General features: G+C 40.6%; 1 protein-coding gene across 2 annotated transcripts in view; it reads left to right on the forward strand.

Moving 5' to 3' along the window:
* The window catches only part of trps1 (trichorhinophalangeal syndrome I), a 148,700-nt gene that overhangs the window by 70,656 nt on the left and 52,724 nt on the right, over window positions 1-25,320 (forward strand). For both annotated transcript variants that reach the window (XM_088329347.1, XM_088329345.1), the window contains 4 exons: window positions 533-747; window positions 1,955-2,129; window positions 2,798-3,032; window positions 3,479-4,145. In XM_088329347.1, the coding sequence (XP_088185473.1) occupies window positions 533-747; window positions 1,955-2,129; window positions 2,798-3,032; window positions 3,479-4,145 (1,292 nt within the window). The remainder of the gene's footprint in view (window positions 1-532; window positions 748-1,954; window positions 2,130-2,797; window positions 3,033-3,478; window positions 4,146-25,320) is intronic.

Here is a 25,320-nt window from a genome sequence, read left to right on the forward strand (position 1 = left end):
TGTAGTGGGGAGTATCCTCTTTATATATTTGACCGGGCCGTTCTTATTATCATCTACACTCTGTGCTCATCAGATTTGGAACTCTATTGGTGAGATTTGTGTGGATATAATTTGATCTGCGACCCACATGTATCCATGAAAAGAGCCATATCTGGCTGGTGAGCCATAGATACCCGACCCCCGCTGTAGAGAAAAAAATCACCCCGGTTACAGAGGGCAACATTTCAGCTGCTTTCAGGCAAGCCACTTGAGGTGAAATTCAGCCAATATAATAAACATCAATATTTTGTTGGGCTATACAGTGTACTGGGACATATCTCCTCCACACCCTTCTCACCTTTTAGACACAGAACCGATTTTTATGCCTTATACATATTTTAAATGACACCACAGACCCACATCAAATCATGAAATAGAAACATCTGTAATCCTTCTGTCTCTGTGTGTTGCTGTTCGCATCGCCCAAGCTCTCTGGCGGTGTAACCCTGCCACCCGGTTGACCTTTTTGACGCGACATTTGTCTGCTTCCCAGGCGACCCGGGCGGTGGCGACGTGGAGGCGGTAGTCACCAGCTACAACTGCCAATTGTGCGATTTCCGCTACTCGGTAGCGCACCCGCCAGATGTGATCGTCGTGGCTCCTTTGCTGCTGCACTACCAGCACAATCACTCCATACACCGATGCTGCATCCAGCACTGCATGTACTGTCCGCAGGGCCTATGTCAGCCGCAGAAGCATCTAGGAGAGGTGCGTTGTTAGTTCCAGTGGAGAAAATTAGCAGAATGGTAGTGATGTGATGAGTCGTCCCCGAACGCACCAGCTCAATGAACCGGCTCTTTGAACTGATAAGAGCCAGCTCCACATCAATAAGGAGCTGGCTCCCTTTTAAATGCTTTCCCGCTCTTTCGGTCTCTTTTTCGATCTCTCTTTCTCTACCTCTGTCCTTATCTAGCTTTCTCTATCTTTCTCTCCATGTCTTTCTCTATTTCACTTTTCTTCTTGCTCTCTTTCTCGATTGCTCTCTCTATCCCTCGTTCCATCTCTTTATCTCTATCTCCGGTCTCTCTTTTTTCTTGCCTTTCTCTCCTGCTTTCGCTCTTTCTCGTTCTTTTTCCCTTTCTACTATGTCTCTTTCTTTATCCTCATCTCTCTCCCTCCCTCTCTCTTTCTCTTTCCTCCGATTCTGTCTCTTGTTCACTCTTTCTCTCTCTACTTCTCTTTCTGTTTCTCTTTCCTCATGACTATTTATCACACTCTCTTTTGTGTATCTCACTTTCTGTTTTTCTCTCTCCTTACCATCTTCCTTTCACTTTCTCCTGTGTATTTTCTGTCTTTTTCCATCTCTCTCTCTCAATCTTTTCATCATCGCTCTAATCTCTTTCATGATCTCTCTTTCATTCTCTTTCTCTTTTTCTTTCTATTTATCTTTTTAATCTCGACCTTTCTATATTTTTTCTTTTTATCTCGCCCAACCATTCTCTCTCTCTCGCTCTCATTCTCTTGCTATTTTTTCTCTCTCTGTGTTATTGTTTTCCTTTTTTCTTTTTCTGTGTCTCTATTTTTTATTTCCCTCGCGCTTTCTAGCTCTCACTCACTCAAAAGGGCGCTCGTGACTGGTCATTATACGTGATACCACCTCTGTGTTTGCTTAGTGTAACCAATTTCAGAGATTAAATTAGGGAGAAGTTCAATGTAGATTAAAACAGGAAAAGGGATTACAGTAGCATAATACGTTTTCTACATTAATCATTAATTAAGTTGGTGCATAATGTTTAATAGTAATAAATCACAAAAAAAAAATCCCAAGAGCTGTTAGGGAGGCGAAAGAGCCAGCCATTTTCTGTAAGCTGAGCGCCGAAGGAACCGGTTCCCATCACTACAAAATGTAGGATAGTCCTGTAAAATTGAGATATCAAATATGCAATGGCAATCTCATTTTTTCTTTCTTGAATAGGTATCGCACCCTTTTGCGTGCCGGAAGCCCACTTGTCCAAAATGTAGCATCAAGTTCCCCCCGTCTACCAAACAGCAAGAATCAAACGAGTCAACGCCTCCTCCTTATCCCAGAAGTGACCCTAGTGTGATGTCCGCGTCTGTTGTTCACCCCTCCGACCCTGTTGCCTCACAAGGTAAATTATTTAGCTCAGTATTTCATACAGTGTTTGTACGGGTGCTTGAAATCCTTGAAAATAGTTAAATGTTAATGATGTGGTTTCAAAGATTGGAAAGTGCTTGAATTTTAGTGAAGTGCTTGTAAAGGCTTGAGACTGTTGCAAAGTTTTCTCATCAAGTTAGCTTAAAAATGACTCCAACACTGCTCTCTGGTGGCTATGCTTTGTCATTGCATTTCTTCTTAGCTCACGATTGACAGCACCTGGCTTTAGTTTGTATGGCATGCTACACCTAAACAGGGCACTATGAAATCTGTTTTATTGCGAGAAGTACGTATCAATTCTGGACATTTATTAAAGAATTAAGGTAGCGCTTCCCAGTGGTAAATTGTAAGGGGAAGAACTTCCTGCAACTGAAAGTATTAATAACTTTCTATATATTACTGTAATTTTTACCTAATACCCATATGGGCAGAGATTCGTCTCAACAATATTTAGACAAAAACTGTTTTCTCGAGATCTAAAAATTATATGTCGAAAATATATTTGTGGATCCGTGGCATTGAATGAGCGATTTACAAAAAAGGTCAAAGTATCAGCATAAGGAAATAATAAGTGATAAGTTATAGAGATGATGTGAGGATTTGCAACAATGTAGTTTTCAGCTTTCTATTTTGTGTCAACAGGGGTCACTCACCTATGCGACCAGTGCGGCTTCGCCACCACCGACATCGACGTGCTGCTGCAACATTACGATGGCTGTCACGGCCTGATCAACCTGAAGGGGGCGCCGCCGCGCGTCAAGGCCGAGGCACAGGAAGTCGCCAGCAGTGGGCCGGACAGGGAGACGGGCCGAGAGTACTCATGCTCAAAGTGTCACTTCATCACAGAGGTGGAGGAAGAAATCTTCAGACATTACAGGTAAGCTGACAAAAATGTTAAACCTTCCGTGTCTGTAAACAAGTAGGCATGCTGCGCGCGCATTGTTGAGGCAGAACGATAGAATTCATGTCACCTTTCACCAGCCAAATGACAGAAAAACGGGGTTCGTACGGGTGCCCGAAATCCTTGAGAATGCTTGAATTTTAATGTTGTTTTGTCACGGTTTGAAAAGTGCTTGGATTTAAGATGAAGTGCTTGTGAATGCTTAAAATTGTTGCCCTTTTTCTTAGCTTAGGTTAGGGTTAGAACTGCAGTTCTAATTTGTGAATCTAAAACAGCAACTCTTTTCTCACTCCATTCAAACTTCCGCTGTTTTGGGTCAACAATGCGCGCGCGCAACTTGTGGTGATCCGGTGATGAAGTAGGCTGGAATGGTGTCTATCTTGGTTCAAGTTTGAATGAAGTCTTCTTTGCTTTGTTTCTAGACGTGTCCACGCGTGTTGTCGCTGCCGCCACTGCGACTTCACGGCGCCCGATTCGTCTGCCCTCCTCGACCATTTCAACTCTGCCCACTGCCATGACGCCTCTCTGTCAGCAACTTCATTGACGCCATCCCTGACACCTTCCGCCAACGGCTGCTCGGCACCCTCCACCTTGGCCATCAAAGAGGAGAGTAAGGGCGACCTCAGGCTCCTCTACTCACTGGTGCCGCCCGAGGGGCGTTTGGCTGAGGGCGTCCGTGAGGAAATTGTCAAACGCGAGGGCGGCGAGGAAAAGGAGCGCGACAAAGGCCGGGTCCTGGGAGAGCAGGCTCACGGGCTACTCTGGATGCCCAAGGAAAGCATGGGACCCGAACCCTCCATGTTCCCCTCGCCAGTGTCCATGGCTTTTGTTTCCACCAACCACGAGGTCTCGCAGCATAAGCGGGGCGTGGCCCCACCCAGCATGGTCTATCTCGGAGATACCAAGTCGTTTTTGGGAGATGCCAAGCTGTACGGCGGAGGGCCGAGGCCAGGCGGAGGTTCCGCTCCCAGTGGGGGAGAGAAAATCAGCCAAATGCCGTCCCAGCAATACACAGGGGGAGGCGGCAGTGGAGGAGTTCAGGAAGGGAAAGGAGGGACTGCAAAAGAGGAATCCCAGTCACTACTACGGGTAAGAAAGAGAACTTGAGCACATTTTCTTTCTTCATACACTTTTCTCCTACTTTTATTCAGTGGCACATTTTTTTACTTGCTTAATTTGTACAAGGATTGTGCTCGTGTAATGGGTCAATTTCCCCGATATCAAATAATTCAAAAAAAATAAATGCTCTTCTCCCATCCCCAAAAGCATATAAATGATCCCTAAAAACATCTACCTGTTCACTAAAGGTCTTGGGAACCTCCTGTGTGGGTTCAAATCCAGCTACCGGACTTCCTGTGCAGACTTTGTATGTTCTCCCCATGCCTGCGTGGGTTTCCTCTGGGCACTTCGGTTTCCTCCCACATTCCAAAGACCTGCATTTCAGGTGGATTGGCCGGTCCAAATTGTCCCTAAGCTTGAATGAGCGAGCGAGTTGTCTGTCCCTGTGTGCTCTGCGATTGGCTGGCAACCAGTTCAGGGTGTCCCCTGCCCACTGCCCGATGATTGCTGGGATGGGCTCCAGCACCCCCGCGACCCTACTGAGGATAAGCGGTGCAGCTAATGAGATGAATACAGTCTTAAGATAAGATGATATTCACAAAATAAAATGTGTGTTTTTTTATGAGTACTGTAACAAATGTTTGCGTGTGTTGCATAGGAAGGGTTGCTAGCAGGAGTCATTGAGATCACATACGTGTTCAACTTGTACGTTCGCTCAGTATTCATTATGTTTTTGGATCATTTCACTTTGTGTACGCCGTAATACAATTTTTATAAAGGGAAATGTTGTTTTTTAAAAAAGGCCGATCTCATCTTGCATATTTCTGCACTAATCCGTATCGTCTTGTCACTGGTAGCAGATGGTAACATCATTGTAGATTTATAAATTTGTCACATTATTATACATAGCCTGTCTTACTTTGAGAAAATAGGTGCTGTGTTGTGTTGTCTTTGTAATTTTTTTTTTGCCCGAATAAGGAGGATTTGCATTTATTAATAAGGGGAGCAGTTTAGTGTAGGTTGGCTGGTAAGAGTTTGACAGGCTTTTGATGATACATAAGCACTTACTGTACACATAAAACGCTTTGTTTACTGTATTGGTATTATGTAGTTAGAGGTTGGTTGGTTAGTTGGATCCCTTAAAAACTAGGGCCGTAGGGGCACCATGTAATGTAACCTAAAATAAACGTATAATTACAAAACATTTACAGTAAAACCTTTTTATTCTTTTGTCTGTAGTAGTTTGCATGCGCAAACTAGATGAGCTGATGCTGAAGGAAAGCAGTCACAAGCAGTGAGCAGTCTCAAGCTGTCTCTCTTGGTTGCCTCAAGGACAGCTCGTGAACTGGACTTTCTTCCGTGTGGCAAGGTGTATTTGAAAAAATAAATAATTCCCAGTACCACCATAATTAGGAAGTGAACAATGCCATGCCATATCAAATACCCACAGTTCATACGTGTGCTTGAAATCCTTGCAAATGCTTGAATTTTAATGTTGTGTTTTTAGGGTTTGAAAAGTGCTTGATTTTTGGGGGAAGCGCTTGTATATGTTTGACATTGTTACCATATTTTTAGGTTGGGTGTTGGCTAGGGGTTTAAATGTAATAAGGGGTTCCAAAATAGGTTTAGAGCTAGGTTTACAATTTGAAACGGCTTACAGCCAGGGTTAGGTGAAGGAGTAAGGTAGTAGCTAGGGTTTGGGCTTCAAGTTAGGGTTTTAAACCAATTTTAGGGTTCTGAAAAAAGGTTTGAACAAGAGTTAGGTTTTGAAACTAGGGTTTAGGCTTCCGTTCTTTTGATCAGTGCCGAATTTATTCCTTCAATGGTACTGAGCGAAAAATGGCTTTTGAAAGTCCTTAGAAATTACTTGAATTTGGCCATGAAAAAGGTGTACCCTGACAACTGGAAGGCAATCTTTGATGGTATCCATGGCGACTCGCCTTTCCAGTTGGACTTTTTTGGGAATGGGGAGTCTCAATTCACAAGTGAGGTCATGGACTGGCAAGAGTGAGACTGTCCTTTTGCGGTCGCAGAGCTTATTGGTTATGATCGCATTAAATCACCATAGACCCACACGTATTTTGTGGGTGCGTGGGTGGATATAGTCATTGCATGGACATGTCTCCAAAAACTGAGTGTGTAAACGAAGTTTATGAGAATATATTACTGTAGATGGATAAAAACACGGTACCGGCTTGCTTATTATGGATTGTGTGTGTGCGTGCGTGCACATGATGTGTTGGCAACCAGTTGGCAGACAGTCTGGGTGTGTCGGCATAGAGGTTTACTCATTTTCTCTGGCGGGGCAGAAAGAAATGAAAGTGCATTAAGATGAGAAGCAACGGGGCGAGTCGTTAAGTGAAAAATTAACCCGTTCAGAGCTGTTGAGTCATTATGTTGCTGTCCTCATCGCGCAACCTAGAATAATGGAGAACTGTGCATTAAAGGTGAACAAATTCATGGTTGGTCCTACCAATCATGTTTGAAATGAGCGCAGTATTTTTGGTGGAGGCCAAAAACAGTAAATAACTACAACCAGAAGTTCATACGGGTGCTTGAAATCCTTGAAAATGCTTGGATTGTAAGTTGTGTTTTCAAGGAAAGAAAGGGGCTTGAATTATGGGTGTTCATAAATTTTTGCCATAGTTCTCAACAAATCTGCTTAAGAACAACCGCTGTTACTGTTTTCTGGTGGATTACTTTTGGCATCCATTTATTTTTTCCCCTCATGATTAACGGCAGCTGGCATTAGTTTGTGCGGCATTGTCCTTTGAAGTGCCATCGCCCCCCTAAGGGGGCCGCTAAGAAAACAGGTTCATGCTACAAGTCGAGTCATGTTTATTTTTATAGCCCTTAATCACAAAGTCTCAAAGGGCTGCACAGACCACAGACTATTACGATAAGCACAGAAACTAAGCTAAAGATATCTTCCCCACTCAAAAACATGAAAAAATATGTCATGTGCCCAAAATAATTCTAACTTTGCATTGTTTGTGCGCATTTACAGTTACATCTCTAAGATGCCTGTTTGCTATGGGTCGACGTTATGAGAAAAAACAAAAACCAAGAAGTGGAAAAAACAAAAACAAAGTTAACGTAACATGCCCGAAATGGAGCAGCTACACATAAACAGGGCACTGAAATGTGTACAAGTGCAAAGATTACTTATCAATTATGAATATTTTGCCAAAAATGTATGAATTCTACTGGGAAGAACTTCCTTCAACTGAAAATTTAAGTTACATATTGCTGTCATTTTTAACCAACATCTATAAGGGGAGAAATTTGCTTCAAAAACTAATATATTTACGATTTACCCAAGATCTAAAAATCCTATCTTTTAATGAATGCACATTGTTATAAGGAGCTTAAGGACTCATGGTCTAGATCAGTGGTTCCCAACGTGGGCATGACCACTCCCCTGGGGGCGGTGAAGATATCTGGAGGGGGAATGAGGAAGAAGGAGGCTGTAGAGGGGGGTGGTGGCGGGTCGTGAGTCTATTTGTACACAACACATTAGGGCTGCACAAAATCGAATCGACATCGCGATGTGACATAGGGGGTAGTTAAACTGCAAAGCACTGCGTTTTTTTCAAGGTATTGTACTGAGTGATGGAGTTTTGGCCAACCACAATTGTTATTGTTCGAGTTTTAAAAGCACCGACCAATCAGAGGCAAGTTTTGATAATAGCACAAGCCAATAAACGCGATTCAAAGTTTGCAAGCACCACACTATGCCACACCCACTGTGTGAGGTCATTGAGTGCCATGGCGGACTCCGTAAACATAATCCCAGAGTCAACAAACCTGAAGGAAACGAAGCTTGCACCGAAGAAGGGCGGTACATAACTTGTTTCGACTTATTTTGGTTTTGACGAAGCGGACGTGGAACAGAAAACGCCCGTTGCAGAATTTGCTTCCGCGTAGTCGCTAGGTCCAGAGGAAACACAAGTAATTTGTAACAGCACCCTAAAAATGATCACAAATTCCAATACACAGCATGTCAAAAAGGATTACAGGTAAAAGACAAAGAAGGTGCAACTACAAGTGGACTGAGAGGTATTCAAACCTCCATCAAAGCAGGAATTCACCATTGAGCCAAGGGGGCGCCAGCCTGCAAAAGTTTGGGAACCATTGGTCAAGATGGATTGTGCCTGCTGCAAATTATTGTTGTTTTTGCAGGCAACACTTTACAATTCAAGATCCAAGCTGTGCAAAATTTAATCGGTTCATCTAGGACTGCTCAATAGGCCTAATACATTTATTTCGTGGGTGATTATGACTTTAATCGATTTAATAAAGAAAGGCAAGCATTTAGAGAAAGTTTGATTCAAGAAAGCATTCTTGGAATGAATCCAGATAACAAAAATTCATTCTACTTAACTTTTAATCCAAAACTACATTCAAAGTTTGCACAAAACAGCAGGATCTCATTTTTGCAAAAACTAACAGCTTTGAGTTATTTTTAAAAATGTCCTTCCATACATTTTACAATGTAACAAATTACTTAAATCACATTTAAAATAAATTTGAATTACTCTAAGCCTTAGTTAAGTTAATTAGAAAACACAATTCCCTACACCATAGCAAACAAAATAATAAATATTTTGCTACAACTTTTTTTTCTGAAACAAGTGAGTACTAGTTTGTGTGTGTGTGTGTGTGTGTGTGTGTGTGTGTGTGTGTGTGTGTGTGTGTGTGTGTGTGTGTGTGTGTGTGTGTGTGTGTGTGTGTGTGTGTGTGTGTGTGTGTGTGTGTGTGTGTGTGTGTGTGTGTGTGTGTGTGTGTGTGTGTGTGTGTGTGTGTGTGTGTGTGTGTGTGTGTGTGTGTGTGTGTGTGAGAGAAGCAGACAAGCACAAACACTGCAATCGTTGTTATAATTTTATTGCGGTGTAAGCGATCACACCGCCTTTGCTTTATTTTCAACACAATATTTACTTTGTGTTTCCATGGCACGTACACACACGCATGCGCACACACGCAATCTGCCGCATATGAATGCATGTTGTTGACTCATCATTTTAAATAACAGTCATCAGACAGGGCAAGGAACTGCCATGAATATTGCATCATTTGAGATTATTTCCCCTTCTCTTTGGTCAAATCTCTCCTCAAGTAATAACAATCACCATAGCAACAGCCAAGAAATTGATGTCAACTCTCACTTACTGATTTTTTTTTATCATACTCCCAAGCTAGCCAAATCAGCCTGCAGATTTCTTTGTATTTATAAAAGATCAACTGTTATAGGTTTTTCAGGGCCGATGCTGATTATTTGTACTTAAAGGAGGCTGATAACTGATTTTTGGAGCTTTTTATTCATTTGCTATAAAAGCTTGAAAAAGAAATAAAGAATATTTTTATATAATCAAATAAAACTTTAATAACTCTCTGAAACTTTTTACAGTAAATAAATGTGAATTTCAACACAACTAGCATGACTAATGTTTCACTTAAACAAAAAACTAACGGTGCAGAAAAATTAGGCTTAGCAGCAATTTATATTAAAGGTACATAAAAACTTAAATACCTCCTTGAATTGTTTACAATGATCAAGTAAAAATGTCAATACAACCAACATGGTTGAAATCAACTTATGAGAGAAAGTGCAATTTTAAAGTGGGCATTTCTGTTTTCGAGCCAGATCGACCAACTAATATTATAGTAACAGCTAATCACTCAGTCTTCCACTGTATCAGTGTGTACCTTAATGTGCTTCCCTCGAACAAGTTAACAACACTTTTTACGCTCAGATCACCTAATCACACACACATTTTTCTACCACAAACCTTTTAAAATCTCAATATAGTCAGCGGTCATGATTCACGAGCATGTTGAGACTCAGGAGTTAGCAGAGCTGTTGCTTTTTACCCCGCTCTAACGATATTTTTCCTGCTTCAGTGCCACTTATCCAATCAGAAGGATGTGTAGCGTCTGAGACAGAAGGACGAGAGAGAGGTCCAGCTGAGCCTGAGCCTAAATAATAAAGTTTTAAATATATTTATCGAAATACGGATACCGATATCCCTCAAATTTTCGGATTTCTGCGCCGAAGCTGGGCCCGCTCAATATTTGGTTGAGCTTTAGTTTTTACTCGATTTACATATTATCGGCAAAGACAAGTCGTGCAAAATGAGGCTTTTTTTTCTCTTAAGGAGCCGCATGCTTGTGAAGCACTGCATTGTTGAAACGTGATGCCACTTGGTGCATCCTGATTTATTGAAAGGACGTCAACCTTTATATCCCTGATGTGACTTTCTGCTTCTTTGACTCAGTTAATGAGATAAGCTTTCCAGCATTGTCCTCTGTCGAGTAAAGCTTTTTTCAGTGCATTTCTTTATTACTAGAAAACAGTATATAATGCACAGTTGTCCTAAAAGGCAGGATTTGTACAGGTGCCTTAAATCCTTAACCGCTTGGGTTTTAATGTGTTTTCAAGGAGTGACAAGTGCTTGCAATCTAGGTGAAATGTTTGTACACGCTTGAAGTTGTTGCTATTTTTCTCAACAAATTTGCATAAAAATGATGCGAACACAGTTTTCTGTTGGCTTTGCTTTGCCATTGCATTTTTTTCCCCCTTGTGATTTTCTAGCACTGTCCAATGAAGTGCCCGAGAGGACAGGTGTACGTGACACCTAAAAAAGGGACTATGAAATGTGTATTAACGCAAGGATTAGGTATACATTATGGACATTTATTATGGTCCATGCAAAAAAAGTTAAGGTAGTCTTCTTCATTGGTAAATTGTAATGGGAAGAACCTCCTGCAACTGAAAATGTAAACGACATATTGCTGCCATTTTTACCCGACACGAATTGTTCAGATCCACAAATAAATTCGCCATTTACTCAAGATGTAAAAATCAAATGTCATGATAAATGCAAACACAAGATTAAAAATCGTGTGTGTGTGTATATATATATATATATATATATATATATATGTATATATATGTATATATATATATATATTGTTTGTGACTCTGCAAAATACTTGTTCACACCAGATTTCTTTCAATGGTACTGGAGAAAATAGAATATTGGCTTTGTAAGTCCTTAAAAGTTCTTAGATTTGTCCATTACACATGTTCAGGAATTCTTTGTAATGCAGTCATTTTAAAAAGCTATCTAGTATTAGCTGAGTATAAAATATTTGAGAAGAGATGAAGCATACAGCGAGGAAAAGACTTGTGTATGTTAAGATTCAGGAGTAATAAGTTAGATTTTGCCCTGTTCTACTTGTATACCAAAACCCGTGGACCCCTCCCAGAGGGTTTCACCAATATCTCGCATCAGCTCAGAAGAACTTTGTCGGGATTGTGTAGTCAGATAATGGCTCGCTTTGCTTTTGGCATGCTGAAAAGAAGTTTCATTAAAGTTCTTTTCGTTTACATTTCTGCTTGACGGAGCTAATTATGTTAAAAAAATGTGTTTGCTGTGCACAGCACACACACACGCACACACACACACAGTTGTATTTTACATAAAGTTCTCATTACTTTGCGTTCCATTTCCCCTCTTCTGTCTTGCGTAAATCCATGTGTGTATCCATCTGCGCCTGAGCCCTCCTTCGCTTGTGTACTTAATTATGTGCGTTGTCCCCCGCATTTGCATTCCATCTGAGCGTGTGCGTTTTGTGAGGAAATTAAAGCTTGAATTTGAGTTATTTTCCGTACTGATAATTTAACATCCCATTATATCCGCTACAGGAAATTGTGGAGCTTTCCCCTGTCCGTGTAAGCGCATCTCCGTGTATATGTTTTTAATCGTTGAAAGTACCAAAGCCCAACAAATAATGCTACTTGACTATTTTAAAAATGAAACGATCACTTAAAACAAACGAGTGACAGTAAACTTTAAGGTTTCTAAGTACCAGGGATTGTACAGGTGCCTGAAATCCTTAAAAGTTCTTGAATTTTATTCTTTTTAAGAATTGAAAGGTTCTTGAAATATTTGAAGTCTTTGTAAATGCTTAAAATTGTTGCTTACAATTGGTTCTCAACAATTCTGCCTAAAATTGACGCTGACACTCCTATCTGGTGGCCTCACTTTGCCTTTGCATTTCTTCCCTACTGATTAACTGCATCTGCCATTAGTTTTTACGTCATTGTCAGATAAAGCGTCATTGCCCCCTACAGGTTCCACTTAATAGGACATATACATGCTACACATAAACTATAAAATGTTTATTATTGCAGGGTTTATGTATAATTTATGGACATCTTGTTATGGGGCATGCAAAAAATTAAGGTAGTGTTTCCCAGTAGTAAATTGTATTGGGAAGAACTTCCTGCAACTGAAAATGCAAGCACTATATTACTGTCATTTTTACCCAACAACTATAAGAGAAGAGATTTGTCTCAAAAACAAACCTATTCACGATTTATTCAAGATCTGAAATTCATGTCTTGATGAATGCACATGCATGATTAAAAATCACATATGTACTGCAAAGCGCAGATATGTGTATAGGTCTGCAAAATACATGACTTACACAGGATTTTTTTTCTTGAGGTGGATACTGAAGCAATTGGAAGACTGGCCTCGAAATTCCTTATAAAGGGCATGAATTTGGCCATGAAAAAGGTGTACAAACCCTTTATTATAAATGTTAGAATTGTGGTTATTATTATTTTTTTTACAAAAGTACATACATGTTAAATGCCACTCTTAAGCCAAGCCATGAAAATATTGTCAGACAATGATACCGAAAAGGTAGTCGATCATTGGTCTGAGGTGTACAGGGGTGAATATTAGAGGGCTTAGCACACATCCTTGGGGAGACCCGGGGCTCAGCATTAGCGTGGAAGAGATATGGCGGCCGACTTTTACTGCCTTGGGACGGATGGAGGGAAAGCCCAAATATTATCTCTTATGCTGCTCCCTCGGTTGCTGAAACGCTGATGGGAATTTCTCCTTTCGGGAAACAAATTAAACATAGCATCTCTCTGGACTCATCATATTTACGGGGGCGAAACCACAGTTGTCAGGAGCCAACATTTTCTGAACTTGCGTCTAATTACCGTGCGGCGGTTCTCGTCTCACAATAAGTCGTGCAGTAGAATGAGTTTGACATGTGCCTAACACAAACGTTAGGCCGCTCCTGGCGCCAAGCCTCCATCGTGGCTATCGGTCAGGGCCTCCAATCGTGGCTCTCGGGCCAGGCGCCATGACACAGATGTTCCGCCCCGTCCGCCAGGTGTTTTTCATCTGGTCGCCCCAGCAACGCTCAAACACAGCGGTCATTTTAGCTCCTTGCTGTAATTTAGGCGTTTACATCAATTACTGTTACAATCAGCTACAGTGCACATGTGTTCTTTTAGTACGGACTTTCCCCCCCCCTTTTTCGGGCCGCCGCGTTGTTCGTCCCTCGCTCTCTTTCTTTGTGTGTAAGGCAGGGGCGCTTTCACCACAGGCTCTGTGCTCTTGCTTGAATGTGTGTTCACACATGGAACCAATATTGGGGCCAGATGTTCATTTTGCTACAACAAGACCTCTACACGCAATATTAGACGGTTACACACACACACACACACACACACACACACACACACACACACACACACATGCATCGAGCAATACATAGCATTCTGGGAGCACTTGTGTAATTAGGAAGCTGATTAGTTAGATTAAATGTCCACCTGACCCCTGACCAATAGTTAATTCGACACCCCCTCCCGTCTTTCCACCGTCCTTATGACATGACTGCTTTTTGCACAATGTGCTGACGGTTAAGCTATCTTCGGGCAGTGGGCAGGGAACACCCTAAACTGGTTAACAGCCAGTTGCAGGGCACACAGAGACACACAACCATTCACACGCTTACACATGCCAAGGAACAATTTGAGAACCTTTTATGTATTTATGTAATTATTTGGAGGTTCAATTTAACATTTTTCAAAATTATATTGAGGATTTACTGCCAGGGAAAAGAGCCAAATACCACAAGAAAAATAGGGAAATGGACAATGAAGCTTAACCAGGTAGAAAGAACTAAATTGAATTATGTATTATAGCTTTTAGTGTATTTTACAGCTGATTTAAGGCACTAAAATTGGTGGTATTACCTAAAAATTAACACAAAAAGACACATTTTTGATTCCCCCATCTTTATTCAAATATTGCCGTTTTGAACGGATAGAAAAACAATGCGCAGAACCAAATATTCTATAATATAAATTCCCCAAAATAAACAAGTGTCAATAAACATAAATACTTACAAATGTATACTATACACCTGCAAATTGGTAAGATGCTTTTTTTGTCTCAAGGTACCCTCTGCTGGACCAAAGTGCTATTACAAGCATGTCCCAACAACTCCACTGTTATTTGCGTTGGATAGACGTGCTGAGTGACATATCAATCACGCAACACAATGAATCCTAATTGTAATCCTGCTGACGCTTTTATTAATCGGTGTTCTTCTGATGGCATCGCAAGTCCAGACATTCAGTCTTCAAAATGAATCTCGGAAAAAATTTGGAATACACCAATGACATATATTTAAATATTCTATGCAAAAAATTTACCATTTCCTTAAGAATTTGGGAATACCTTTAAGGCAAAAAATGCCGCGTCAGCAGCAAACGCTTCCACATCGCCGACTAGCAGCCTGATACAGTTTATCAGTCGTATATGCAAGCTCTTATGAAGAAGCTGTCATTGTGACACGCTAATCCACTTCTGCTTAGACACACCCTGCTTCCCCTCTTCAGTTTGTTTGCGAGCGAGCAATGCCATGGCAACTTCGGCCCTCCAAGACCCTTTTGGCAAGGTTGCAGCACTGCCCCGGACACGTGCACGTGTTTCGGTGCCCTGCGTCCAATGTGCACACAGCAGATTTTCACTCTTAACGCACGCTTAGAGGCGCACACGCCTGATGTGATGTGAAAAGCTTTCCCTCCTCTCGGCATCTTCTCTAACTGCTACTCCCCCTCACCTCGTCCCCCGCCACTCCTGTGAGGTCTTCTCTCATTACGAATTCTCGCCTGTGTGCGAAGTGTGTTTATGAATTCTCCTCCACGGGTGCGATGCAGCTTGTGTACCCTGTTTTTCCCGGATGACCACTTCACTTTTTTGTTCCCCTCTTTTTGATTCTCCGATGGAAGAAGATCACACTTTGAAATCAAATGTATTGCATTGCGCTCCTACGGTGTTAGAGAGGTAAATAAAGAAGAATGGATCGTTTTTGCGAGTAATTTGCCGAGATAATGGGTGCACGGGTTAGTTTAAGCTATTTGCCGACATTGAAAACGGTTAGGGGCCGGTCACACAGACATTTGCGGCTGAATCACGGCTAAAATTTTGCGTTTTTTTTTTTTGCCCGTGGTTGCCCGGGACGGAAAATGCGCAAAATTTGACAACCCGCCGTTCGTCTGTGGTATGGCCGGAAAAAAGACGCCGGCGACTGTTCCGCTTCCTCATCGCGTCATTTTTGCGTCATTTTCTCGTGTGGACCACGGGTATAAAAGCTCCCGAGCCGGTGTTGTGCCCAAATCCGACTCCTACGCAACACAACCACCCCCCCACACCCTCGCGTGGACGCGCATTCTGCTGCGATCGCTTTTGACGTTTTCATCCGCGTTAACAAACGCATCTTGTAAAATACGATCGCACTTTATTGTTTAAATAAACGCGTTATATTGACTAGGATCTCCCAATTATTATAATTAGCTCGCTTTACTGTTTTAATAAGCGTTTCATATAGAATACGATCGCTTTTGATGGAAGCGCAGCAGAATGCGCGTTCACGCGAGGGGGGGAGGATTTACCGTCCGATTACGTTCACAACAAAAACAAAGACGGAATGGATTATGTTGTATTACATTCCCAACGAATGCAAGACGAAGTGGTTTTGGTCATATGTTCGCCATTACATTCCCTAAAAGTGTTATAAAACGAGGTAAAAGTGGTTGGAGAACCGAGGAGATGCAAATCTCGGCAGGGATGCATTTCTCGGGCTGTAGATTTCATAAACGCTCTAGACACAGTTCCGTGAAAATCAAGAATTCAAGCTATGGCATCATTTTTATTTTATTATCCCGATACGAAATGCCAAGAAATAGAAATGGGTCAAGACGATATCACTACACTGACGGTGAGGGGGGAGGGGTTTGTTGAGTGAATTTGTTCTATTTTTTTCACTCACTATCTATTAACGATCAGTTCATAATACGTTACAAAGCATAGGAGTCGGGACTCTTACTCTCGGTCAAAAGGCCAAGCTAAGGACTTAGCATCAAAGCCTTGCTGCGACAATTGAGAATGCACCGAAATATTTATTCGAAATGAAGAGAATCTACGCTGACGGTGATCCATGTTCACCCCCTTGACGTCACGAGCACAACTGTGTGCTCGGCAAATCGCGCTGTATATACGCGGAGAAAGGCGTTTGACTGTCACACGCGTAACACGTAATAACACCGCGATACAGGCGCAGAACATGCTATTACCATGCTCCACCCACGATTACCCGCTGAAATTTCCCGTCCTACCCATGTGTAACTACGCCCTGGCCGCGGCCAGAGCACGTCGTTCCGCGTCATTTCCTCGTATTGACCACGTGTGCGGCACGCGGTTTAACACGTGCTCAAACTTTTGAGCAGCTCAAAAGTTTTGAACTCGGCCAACCACGTGAAAATTTCCGACCGCGAGTAAAGCACTGCTCTATCTCGTCTATATGGCGGTCCCAAAACGTCCAACAGCGCCCAACGACATCTGCTTCACGGCCAGAAGTTTACGGCCGTGGTCCAGCCTCGATAAACTCGTGAAAGGCTGCGTTCCCGCGCTCTCAAGAACTGAACAGTGCCAAGTTTTTTCGCGCTGCCACCCGCGCGCGAATTTCCAACCTCGTGTTATGCACTGCCGTATCTCGTCTGATTGGCGATCTCAATGCGTCCTATAGCGTCCGCCTCAAAGGCAGAAATTTCTGGCCGTGATTCAGCCGCAAATGTCTGTGTGACCGGCCCCTTAGGGTGATTACAGTGGTATGTTTTTAAACATAATCACCCCAAAAATGATTTTCTGGGTTCGTACGGGTTGCGATTTTAAGTATTGAAAAGTCCTTAGAATTTGGAAGTGATTGTTCATGCTTGACATTGTTGCCATGTTTTTAAACAAGTCTGCTTAAAAATGCCACCGACAGAGCTCTTTGGTGTCTTCTCTTTGCTATTGCATTTCTTCTTCACTCATGATTACCGGCAGCTCTCCCCTAGTTAATATGGCATAGTCCTTTGAAGAGTCATCGCTCCCTTGGTGTCACGCCCAAGAGGACAGGTACATGTTGCACCTTAACTTTGAAATGTGTATCGCTGCAATGATTATGTATCAAGGATGGACATTAATTATGGGGCGGCAAAACAATAAGGTAGCGTTTCATAGTCATTGTAAGATAACATCCATTGTAACTTCCTGCATCGGGAGAGATTTGTCTCGAAAACAAATACATTTGCTATTAACTCTAAAAGTAATGTCTTGATTAATACACACGCAAGATTAAAAATATCTTGCTGATATATTTGTGGATCTGAAAACTACATGATTCATATCGGATTTCTGCTTTTACTGATAGTTAAAAAAATAGGATTTTTTTTTTTAAGTTCTTAAAAAGTGCTGAATTTGGCCATTAGCCCTGTTGATTCTTCAACACAACCACACTTTAAAATATAATGTATTGTCTTGTGCTTCTGCGGTGTGTAGAAAGGTGAAGATAAATGAAGGATGGATGGTCTTTGCATGTAATTTGCCGGGGATACTGGGTGCACCGGGTAGTTTAAGCCACATGTGTCAAACTCGTGGCCCACTGGCCAAATGTGGCCCGCAAGTGCTTAAAATGTATATCCATGTCGATGAATGGAATTGAGCAATAAATGATACTAACAATGTCCAAGATGATTTCATACAGTTATACCTCTACACACAACATTCAATTGTTACCGGATTGTTGTAACTTGGACTTTCTCGCGCATTTTGGGCTAATTATTTGTTCAGAAGACATCTGAAAAAGTACTTCAAATTTCTAGTCAAGTCAAGTAATGTTTATTTGTATAGCCCTTAATCACAAAGTCTCAAAGGGCTGCGCAGACCAGATTATTGCAAACCATAGACTATTATGACACCATCACCTAATCTAAAACCTACATGAGGGCAAATACTACACAGATGCACAGATATCAACATAAAATATAGGTTATTCATATGCTATAGAATAGAAGTGTGTTTTAAGCTTAGATTTAAACATTTACACTGAGGTTGCAGATCAAATCTCAGGAGGAAGAGCATTCCACAGCACCGGGGCACGAATGGAGAACGCTCTCGAACCTGAGCATCTCTTCTTGGATCTTGGGATCACTAGTAGACTAGTAGCTTGTTTGTAGAGGTATCACCATATTCAATTTAAATTATGGATGTGTAGTGAGATGTATACAATGGAACTGTAATGTTTTTTGATTTGGTCTTCAATACACTAGAGTTTACATGTAGTTAGATTTAAAAGTTACATATTGCCCTTTAAGGACATCCATTGAGCTGATTTGGTCCTCCATCGCTGACTTTGGAAATTGATAAGGTGATTACTTGGGTGTGTTCAGAAAGATAAGCATCCCAAAAATTAAACACTGCAGCAGCCAAATCAAAGAAACAAATTATTCTATTGTACGTTCCATAGAAAATAGCAATGCTTGGCAATACTGTTTATTAATGTTTTTTTTCAAGAGACTGCTGGATTTCACACGTCCAAATCTATTTACTGAGAGATTTGCAATTAAAATGGTCCAAAGCTCCCACGATTACAAATGTAAAAGTTGTGCCAATTTAACCTTAATGCCCCAAGGTGACTTATTTGCCTAAGCCGTGGAACCCGAGTCCTCGTTAAAATCGGACGCGAAAAATAAAAATACACTCCCCTCCAATTTCTGATCAGCCGTCTACTTTTTTTTGTTGCTCTCAGATGTGAGCAATTCCTTTTTCCAGCGACGGCTGAATGGAAAATCTGTTTTCAGGGTCATTTAGATGATCATTATTCATGGATATTTTTGGGGGTTGTTTTTAATGAAAACATTTTAGCGTGTATTCAAGTGTCGCCATCTGCAGGACCTGTGTGATTATGGCGTGAATAATGACGCCCCAAAGCTTGACTGCAGATGTTTTGCATTGCAGACTGCACAGTTACAGACGCGACATATTCATAAACATTCACAGTTAGGTCTCAGAGCTCTATTCATCTTGCTTCTTAACTTATTCAATGCTATAACGCGTAAATACATTTTTCAGAAGCATTGTCCCGAAGTTTCGGACTGTAAAAAATATGATTTTTTGGGGGGGGTTTCCATTTAAAAACTAACTATAAAGGGTTAGATTTTTCCACACATCGGGGAAGCCCACACTTCCTTGACTTGCTTCCTGTATCAAGCATTGAAGTGTGTAGGCAGCTCTGTATTGCCAGTTTAGCCGAATTGAAGCAGTGTGGTCAATGTAGCAAATATATAAATAAGTAAAGACGGTTAACCCTTTCGAGCTTGATTCTTTCTAAAAATGATGACTAATTCCCTTTGTCATTGTCGCGGCAGAAAGGGATGACGTTTTATGCACGTCCGAAGAAACAAGATTGCCATGGTGACCGAAAATCAAGTGATCACGTCACCGAAAACCTCGGGCACTGAAAAGTTCATGCATCAATAATGCATAAGTTCTTGCAATTTATTGTTATTTTGCTAGCAAAGTGCCCTTGTGTTTACGGATAGCCTTGTTTAGGTATTAGAAGTATCACAAATGCAAAAAAAAAAAAGCATAAAAGTTAAAGTTGTTGCTAATTGAAAGCCCTCCTTTCACTAAAAGCTGTTTTTTGAAATGCGCATTTTCACAAAACTTACCAATGTTTGACTGTTGTTTACCAAACAATAGTAATAGCTAAAGACAAACTTTTTTCCCCATGAAAGATAAGGGTTAACACTTTCTTTTCATATGTCCTATGTGGATATAGCTACAGAACTACATTTTCTGACGGCCTCTAAAAATAAGTCTAAATGGCAAAAATTGGCTGGCACGTTCCACCCGAGAGAAACTTCTGGCATTGAATGAGTTAATGGCCCAGGTGCAATGGAACAATGACTGTGTGGCCTTTCAGTGCATGTGTATCTGTGTATGTGCATTTTTCGACTACTGTGCTTTGCATGTCCTTGAACATTTTTTACGATTTTTCTTTACAATTGACGCCACCCGCTCCGACATCCTGACTCACAGTTTGGCTGCGTCTTTTAAAGTCTTGATGTTCCCCATTAGTGGAATCCATAGCCAGTCTACGCTTTCATTATTCTATCCGAGGCACATTGTCTTTTTCTGCATGTCGAGATAAAAAAAAGGCAGTACTTCTTGATTCTTTCTTTGTAGCAGCTCCCCCTCCCTTCCGGAAGAAACGATTTTGCGCCTCTCTGAGACACTGCCGTGAATATATATAATGTTGTTAGTTTAAATCTACAGAACATCTCCAAAGAAGAGCTATTATTCATTTTGCACTCCCTGGCACTGTGAGTGTCACTGTCACCTGGACGTAGCTTTCCATGACAACTGCATGTCACATTGTGTTTTTTGTCACTGAAGAATTTATGATACAACCATGAAGACATAATGAGCATTATAAATTAAGGCTGCAAATAACGATTATTTTAGTTGTCGACAAGTCACAGACATTGAGTTGAATAAATACATAATTATTTTTTTTTAATTATTAGAAAAATGGTTACAATGCAAAACTACACATTTATTGACCATACTGCCGGTCCGTACATTAATTTAACAAAAATGTAAAGTCAATTAGGTGCAGTGCTCTGTTAAGAGGGACATAAATCCATAAGTAAACATCCGTCTATTTTTTAGGGACAGGCAAATTCATATAAATTAAAATAAGTAAACAATTTTTATACATTTTTGAGGTTAAATGTCCTTTGTTCAATTACATTTATAATATATACATATATCTATATATCTAGCCAGGAATCGCATAAACTGGTTTCACAAGAAGCACTTGCAGGATGCAAGTCATAACTTTTATTATTCTTCCAAATTTCTTGATTTGGTTGAGTGGATGTGATCATTCAATCAACTATAGAGAAAATTTGCATTATTTCTGGCTGACCATTCATGCGAACTATGACAGCCCATCCATCTTACAGGAAATTGGGCGTTGAGCCATTCATGAACAATAGCCACAGTGAGGAACTTTTTGAGACTTATGGAATTCATATCTATTTCAGCATTTGAATAAACTGAAAGTATTTTAGGGAAAGAAGTTGCTTTGTATGTACTTGCACAACAGAGGAGGCTATAGTCGATGGTAAAATAAATATATATATAAAAAAAAAACCCTCAGTATTCAAAATATATGTACCGTATTTTCCACACTATAAGGCGCACTTAAAAGCCTTTATTTTTTTAAAAGCTGACCATGCGCCTTATAATACAGTGCGCCTTTTTTATGGATCAATATTAAGTCGCAAAGTCTTGCAACTAATGCAGCAGCCGCCGACTAGATTTTCCCCCGAACGCCAAGTAGTCCGCGGTGTATGCTGGGATTTATTTACCGGCGTTTCATTGGCTAACCAATGTGTCAATCATCATTTGAATCGATCACTATTGGCTAAAGTTATTCGGAGGTAAAGGGGCGGATCCTTTTTATCATTTACAGGCTGGCGTAGGTACGTTGGGTTGACGGCATAGAGAAAGCATTTTTTACTATTCTGTATTTGTAAATATTTTGTTCTCCTGGATTTACTACACTCACGGATATAAGAGGACATGTTTGCACATTATTATTGAACACAACGACTTCGGTGAGCTACTCCGGCTACATATTTTCCCTGTATCTTGTTTCAGACTGAACTTGATGTTTCTGTGATAAGTGGTGCAGATAATGGATGGAATGGAGTGTCTATTTTTAAATTAAACTCAATTCCAAGTGTTTATTGTCATATTCTCAGTAAAGTTGCGAGCGAAAAAGAAAATAGAAACTAAGGAATGGTTGGCGTTTCTTGAATCCCAAGACTTTAACCTTCCGAATGATATTTGGAACGATTGATTTGAGTGACATCGTACGGACACCGCATCCGCACGTGTCTACGACACATATTTGCTTTTTTGCAAGCTTTCAGAATGTTAAGGGGGTAATAAGTTTGACTGAACTATCTGACTCTTTTGTCGACGTTCCCATTGTAGCGCCTTATAATCCCGTGCATCTTATGTATGTCAAATATAGGACCAAAAACTATTTTTTCGGGGTACACCTTATAACCCGGTGCGCCTTATAGTGCGGAAAATACAGTAGGTTAAAATCTGACAACAGAAATTTAAAAAAAGTTGCACACTTTAAATAAAAGTTACTGTAAAACAAGAAAAAAAATCAACCATTAATACTGTCATCTCCCTAGCATTTACAATCATCAACTTTTCATAAATCCGCCAAAGCATGTGCAGTTCAAAATGAACCGACCATTCCCTCAGCAGACCTACCACTTTTTCTCATTAGATGACAGTAAAACCCTCAAATGAACTGCACTGTCCAGTTTCAAGCAAACCCCTAACATGTTAATATAAATGACTGGAGGCTCTATTTTTTTGTATCACACTTTTACGATGTGCTCAAGACACTGAGAAAATCTTTCCTCAGTGTCCATCGATATAGTTAAAATGTTTGATTTTTGAGTCGTCCCATGAGTTATTTTGAATTGAATTGATTTCTTCTTATTGTCATTGATATCAACATTGCGAAACATTGTATACAACGGGATTGAACGTAGCACTCCAGGGTAAACAAGTAATAGATTTAAAAGGGGAAAAAAGAGAGAAGACTAAAAGGCATAAAAACATTTTTTACAACGTAGTGCTTAGAGAGTGGCCTAAGATATAAGAGCAGTGGGATTTTTGCGTATGTAAAAGAGTAGTGCATCCTAACAATATTGCAATGAAAAGAAGCGCATAATGTTTAGCAGCAACTCAAAAAAAAAATGTCAAAATATGTTTTTGAAAGTTTTTTGCGCCCATTTAGTGTGGTGATGGCCCTGGGAAAGAAGCTGCCTTTGTTTGTCCTTGTTTTAAGGGACCTGTAGCTCCTATCAGAGGGCAACCGTTTTAAAAACATAATGGTGAAGTGTCTAAAACTTGTATTTGAAAAGAAAACAACTTAACAGTGGAAGTATGCGTGTTCTTAGTGAGACGCTGAAAGACTTTTGTAAAAACACATGTGTCCTATCATGGTTATGCAAAGCCCTTTGTTTTGCACCGCTACCAGGATGCCAGTGTTCTATTACCACGGGACCACCGCCTTTGAGGCGCTAATCAAAGAGAGATGGGAGAAGACAATAAAGACAGATTAAATGGGGTAGGGGAGGGGTGTTTTGCGGATATAAGTGCATTGGGGGGCAGAGAGAAAGAGTTGGCAGCAGCTGCCAAGTATTGAGTGGAGTTAAGATCACCAAAAGAACAACCTAATACGGTATGAAAACCAACAGTTGGCAAGCGCTTACCGGGAGAACACTTTTGTCCCCCTTGTGGGCTGACATCTTTTTAAAAAGACTGTTTGTAATTTTTAGGGACTCTTACAAAAACTTCCATTCAGTAAAAACAAACAACTATTTGAATACTAGACAAAAATACACAAACTATCAATGTAAATTTGTATTCAAAAATATATATTGTATAGTGAAATCCCTCCCCAGAAGACGCTGCCCTGTTTGTCTGGCATCATGCTGGAATATGCACTGGTTTTTGTTTACATTAGATAATAAAGTGCCATGTATAGCTGTCAATAGCAGTCTAGCTAACACATATCTTTGACCTCCAAAGCCGTCAACGGCAGCCTAGTTCGAATAGATGTTTGACGTCTATAACCGTCTCTGGCAACCTCGTCAGCATTGATCTTTGGCATCTGCAACTGTCTTTGGAAATGAGTTAAACAAAAAGGTATTGCTATTCGCACTACAAGTGTTCAAGCAATTTTAATGCAGCATAAATGTTGAGGTGAGTTTGGTTGCCCTCCAATCTGTTTAAGCATTATTAAGCTTTACATCTTGTGCCTGTTAGGCCCCATAATGCGGTACAAATCACATTGCAGCAGCTGAACCAATAAGTCCTGATCTAGTTTTGGGACGCGTGGTGCACCAGTTCATTTATTTCTCCGTTAGTAATCACCTTTGGTCACCCTAATTCTTCACTCTGTTTGTGTGTCCGTTGAGGGATTTTACCGAGGGATTTTTTATTAGTAGCGTTTCCCTGTACTGGGTTTGTACTGGTGCTTAAAATCCTCAAAAAAAGCTTGAATTTTTCTTTTTTTGTGTGTTTTTTTTGTTTTTTTTGTTTAAGTTTCGGGTGAAGTGCTTGGAAATGCTTAAAACTGTTACCATGTTTGAAATGACACTTCTGCAGAATAACACTGCTCTCTGGTGGTTTCACTTTGCCATTGCATTTCTTCCCTTTGCTATATAACGGCACCCTATTTAGTTTGTATGACATTGTCATTAGTGTTGCACCCAATAGGACAGGTGCATTTTACACCAAAACAGGGATCAATGAAATGTGTATTAGTGCAAGGATTACATAATCATTATGGACATCTGTTTTGGGCCATGCATTTAAAGAACTTGCTGCACCTGAAAATGTGAGCTACATATTATTACATATTATCATGATTTGCTCAAGGTCTCAAAATCATAGGTAATTCATTATCTGCTTTAGGTTGTGGACTATTGCACCGTGTTGTAACGACATTTGGGTTGCAAAACATTAAGGTAGCGTTTACCTGTGGTCCATTGTCATTTGAAGAACTTCCTGCACCTGAAAATGTGAGTCATCTAGGTTTTACCCAACACCATATGGGGAGAGATTTGTCTCAAAATTATTTCCACACGTATTGTTCAGATCCACAAATATACTTGAGATTTACTCAAGATCTGACAAAATATGTCCAGACAAGTGCACACGCAAGATTCAAAATCGCATATGTAAACATTTTATTGGTACTGGATACATTGATGAATTGGCTTTGAATGTTCTTAGAACGTGCTTGAATTTGACCATAAAAATGATGTACGAACCCTGGATGTCATATCAAAATTCTTTAAAAATGTATTCTTTGAATAATCGCTTTTTCGCTGTTCGCAACACTAGATGAGGAATAAAAATGGACAATCCTGCCTGCTAAGTAACCGGAGATGGCAAAA

The sequence above is a fragment of the Urocampus carinirostris genome, chromosome 2, assembly GCF_059441175.1.
Source record: "Urocampus carinirostris isolate Australia breed hairy pipefish chromosome 2, RoL_Ucar_1.0, whole genome shotgun sequence".
NCBI classification, from domain to species: Eukaryota; Metazoa; Chordata; class Actinopteri; order Syngnathiformes; family Syngnathidae; genus Urocampus; species Urocampus carinirostris.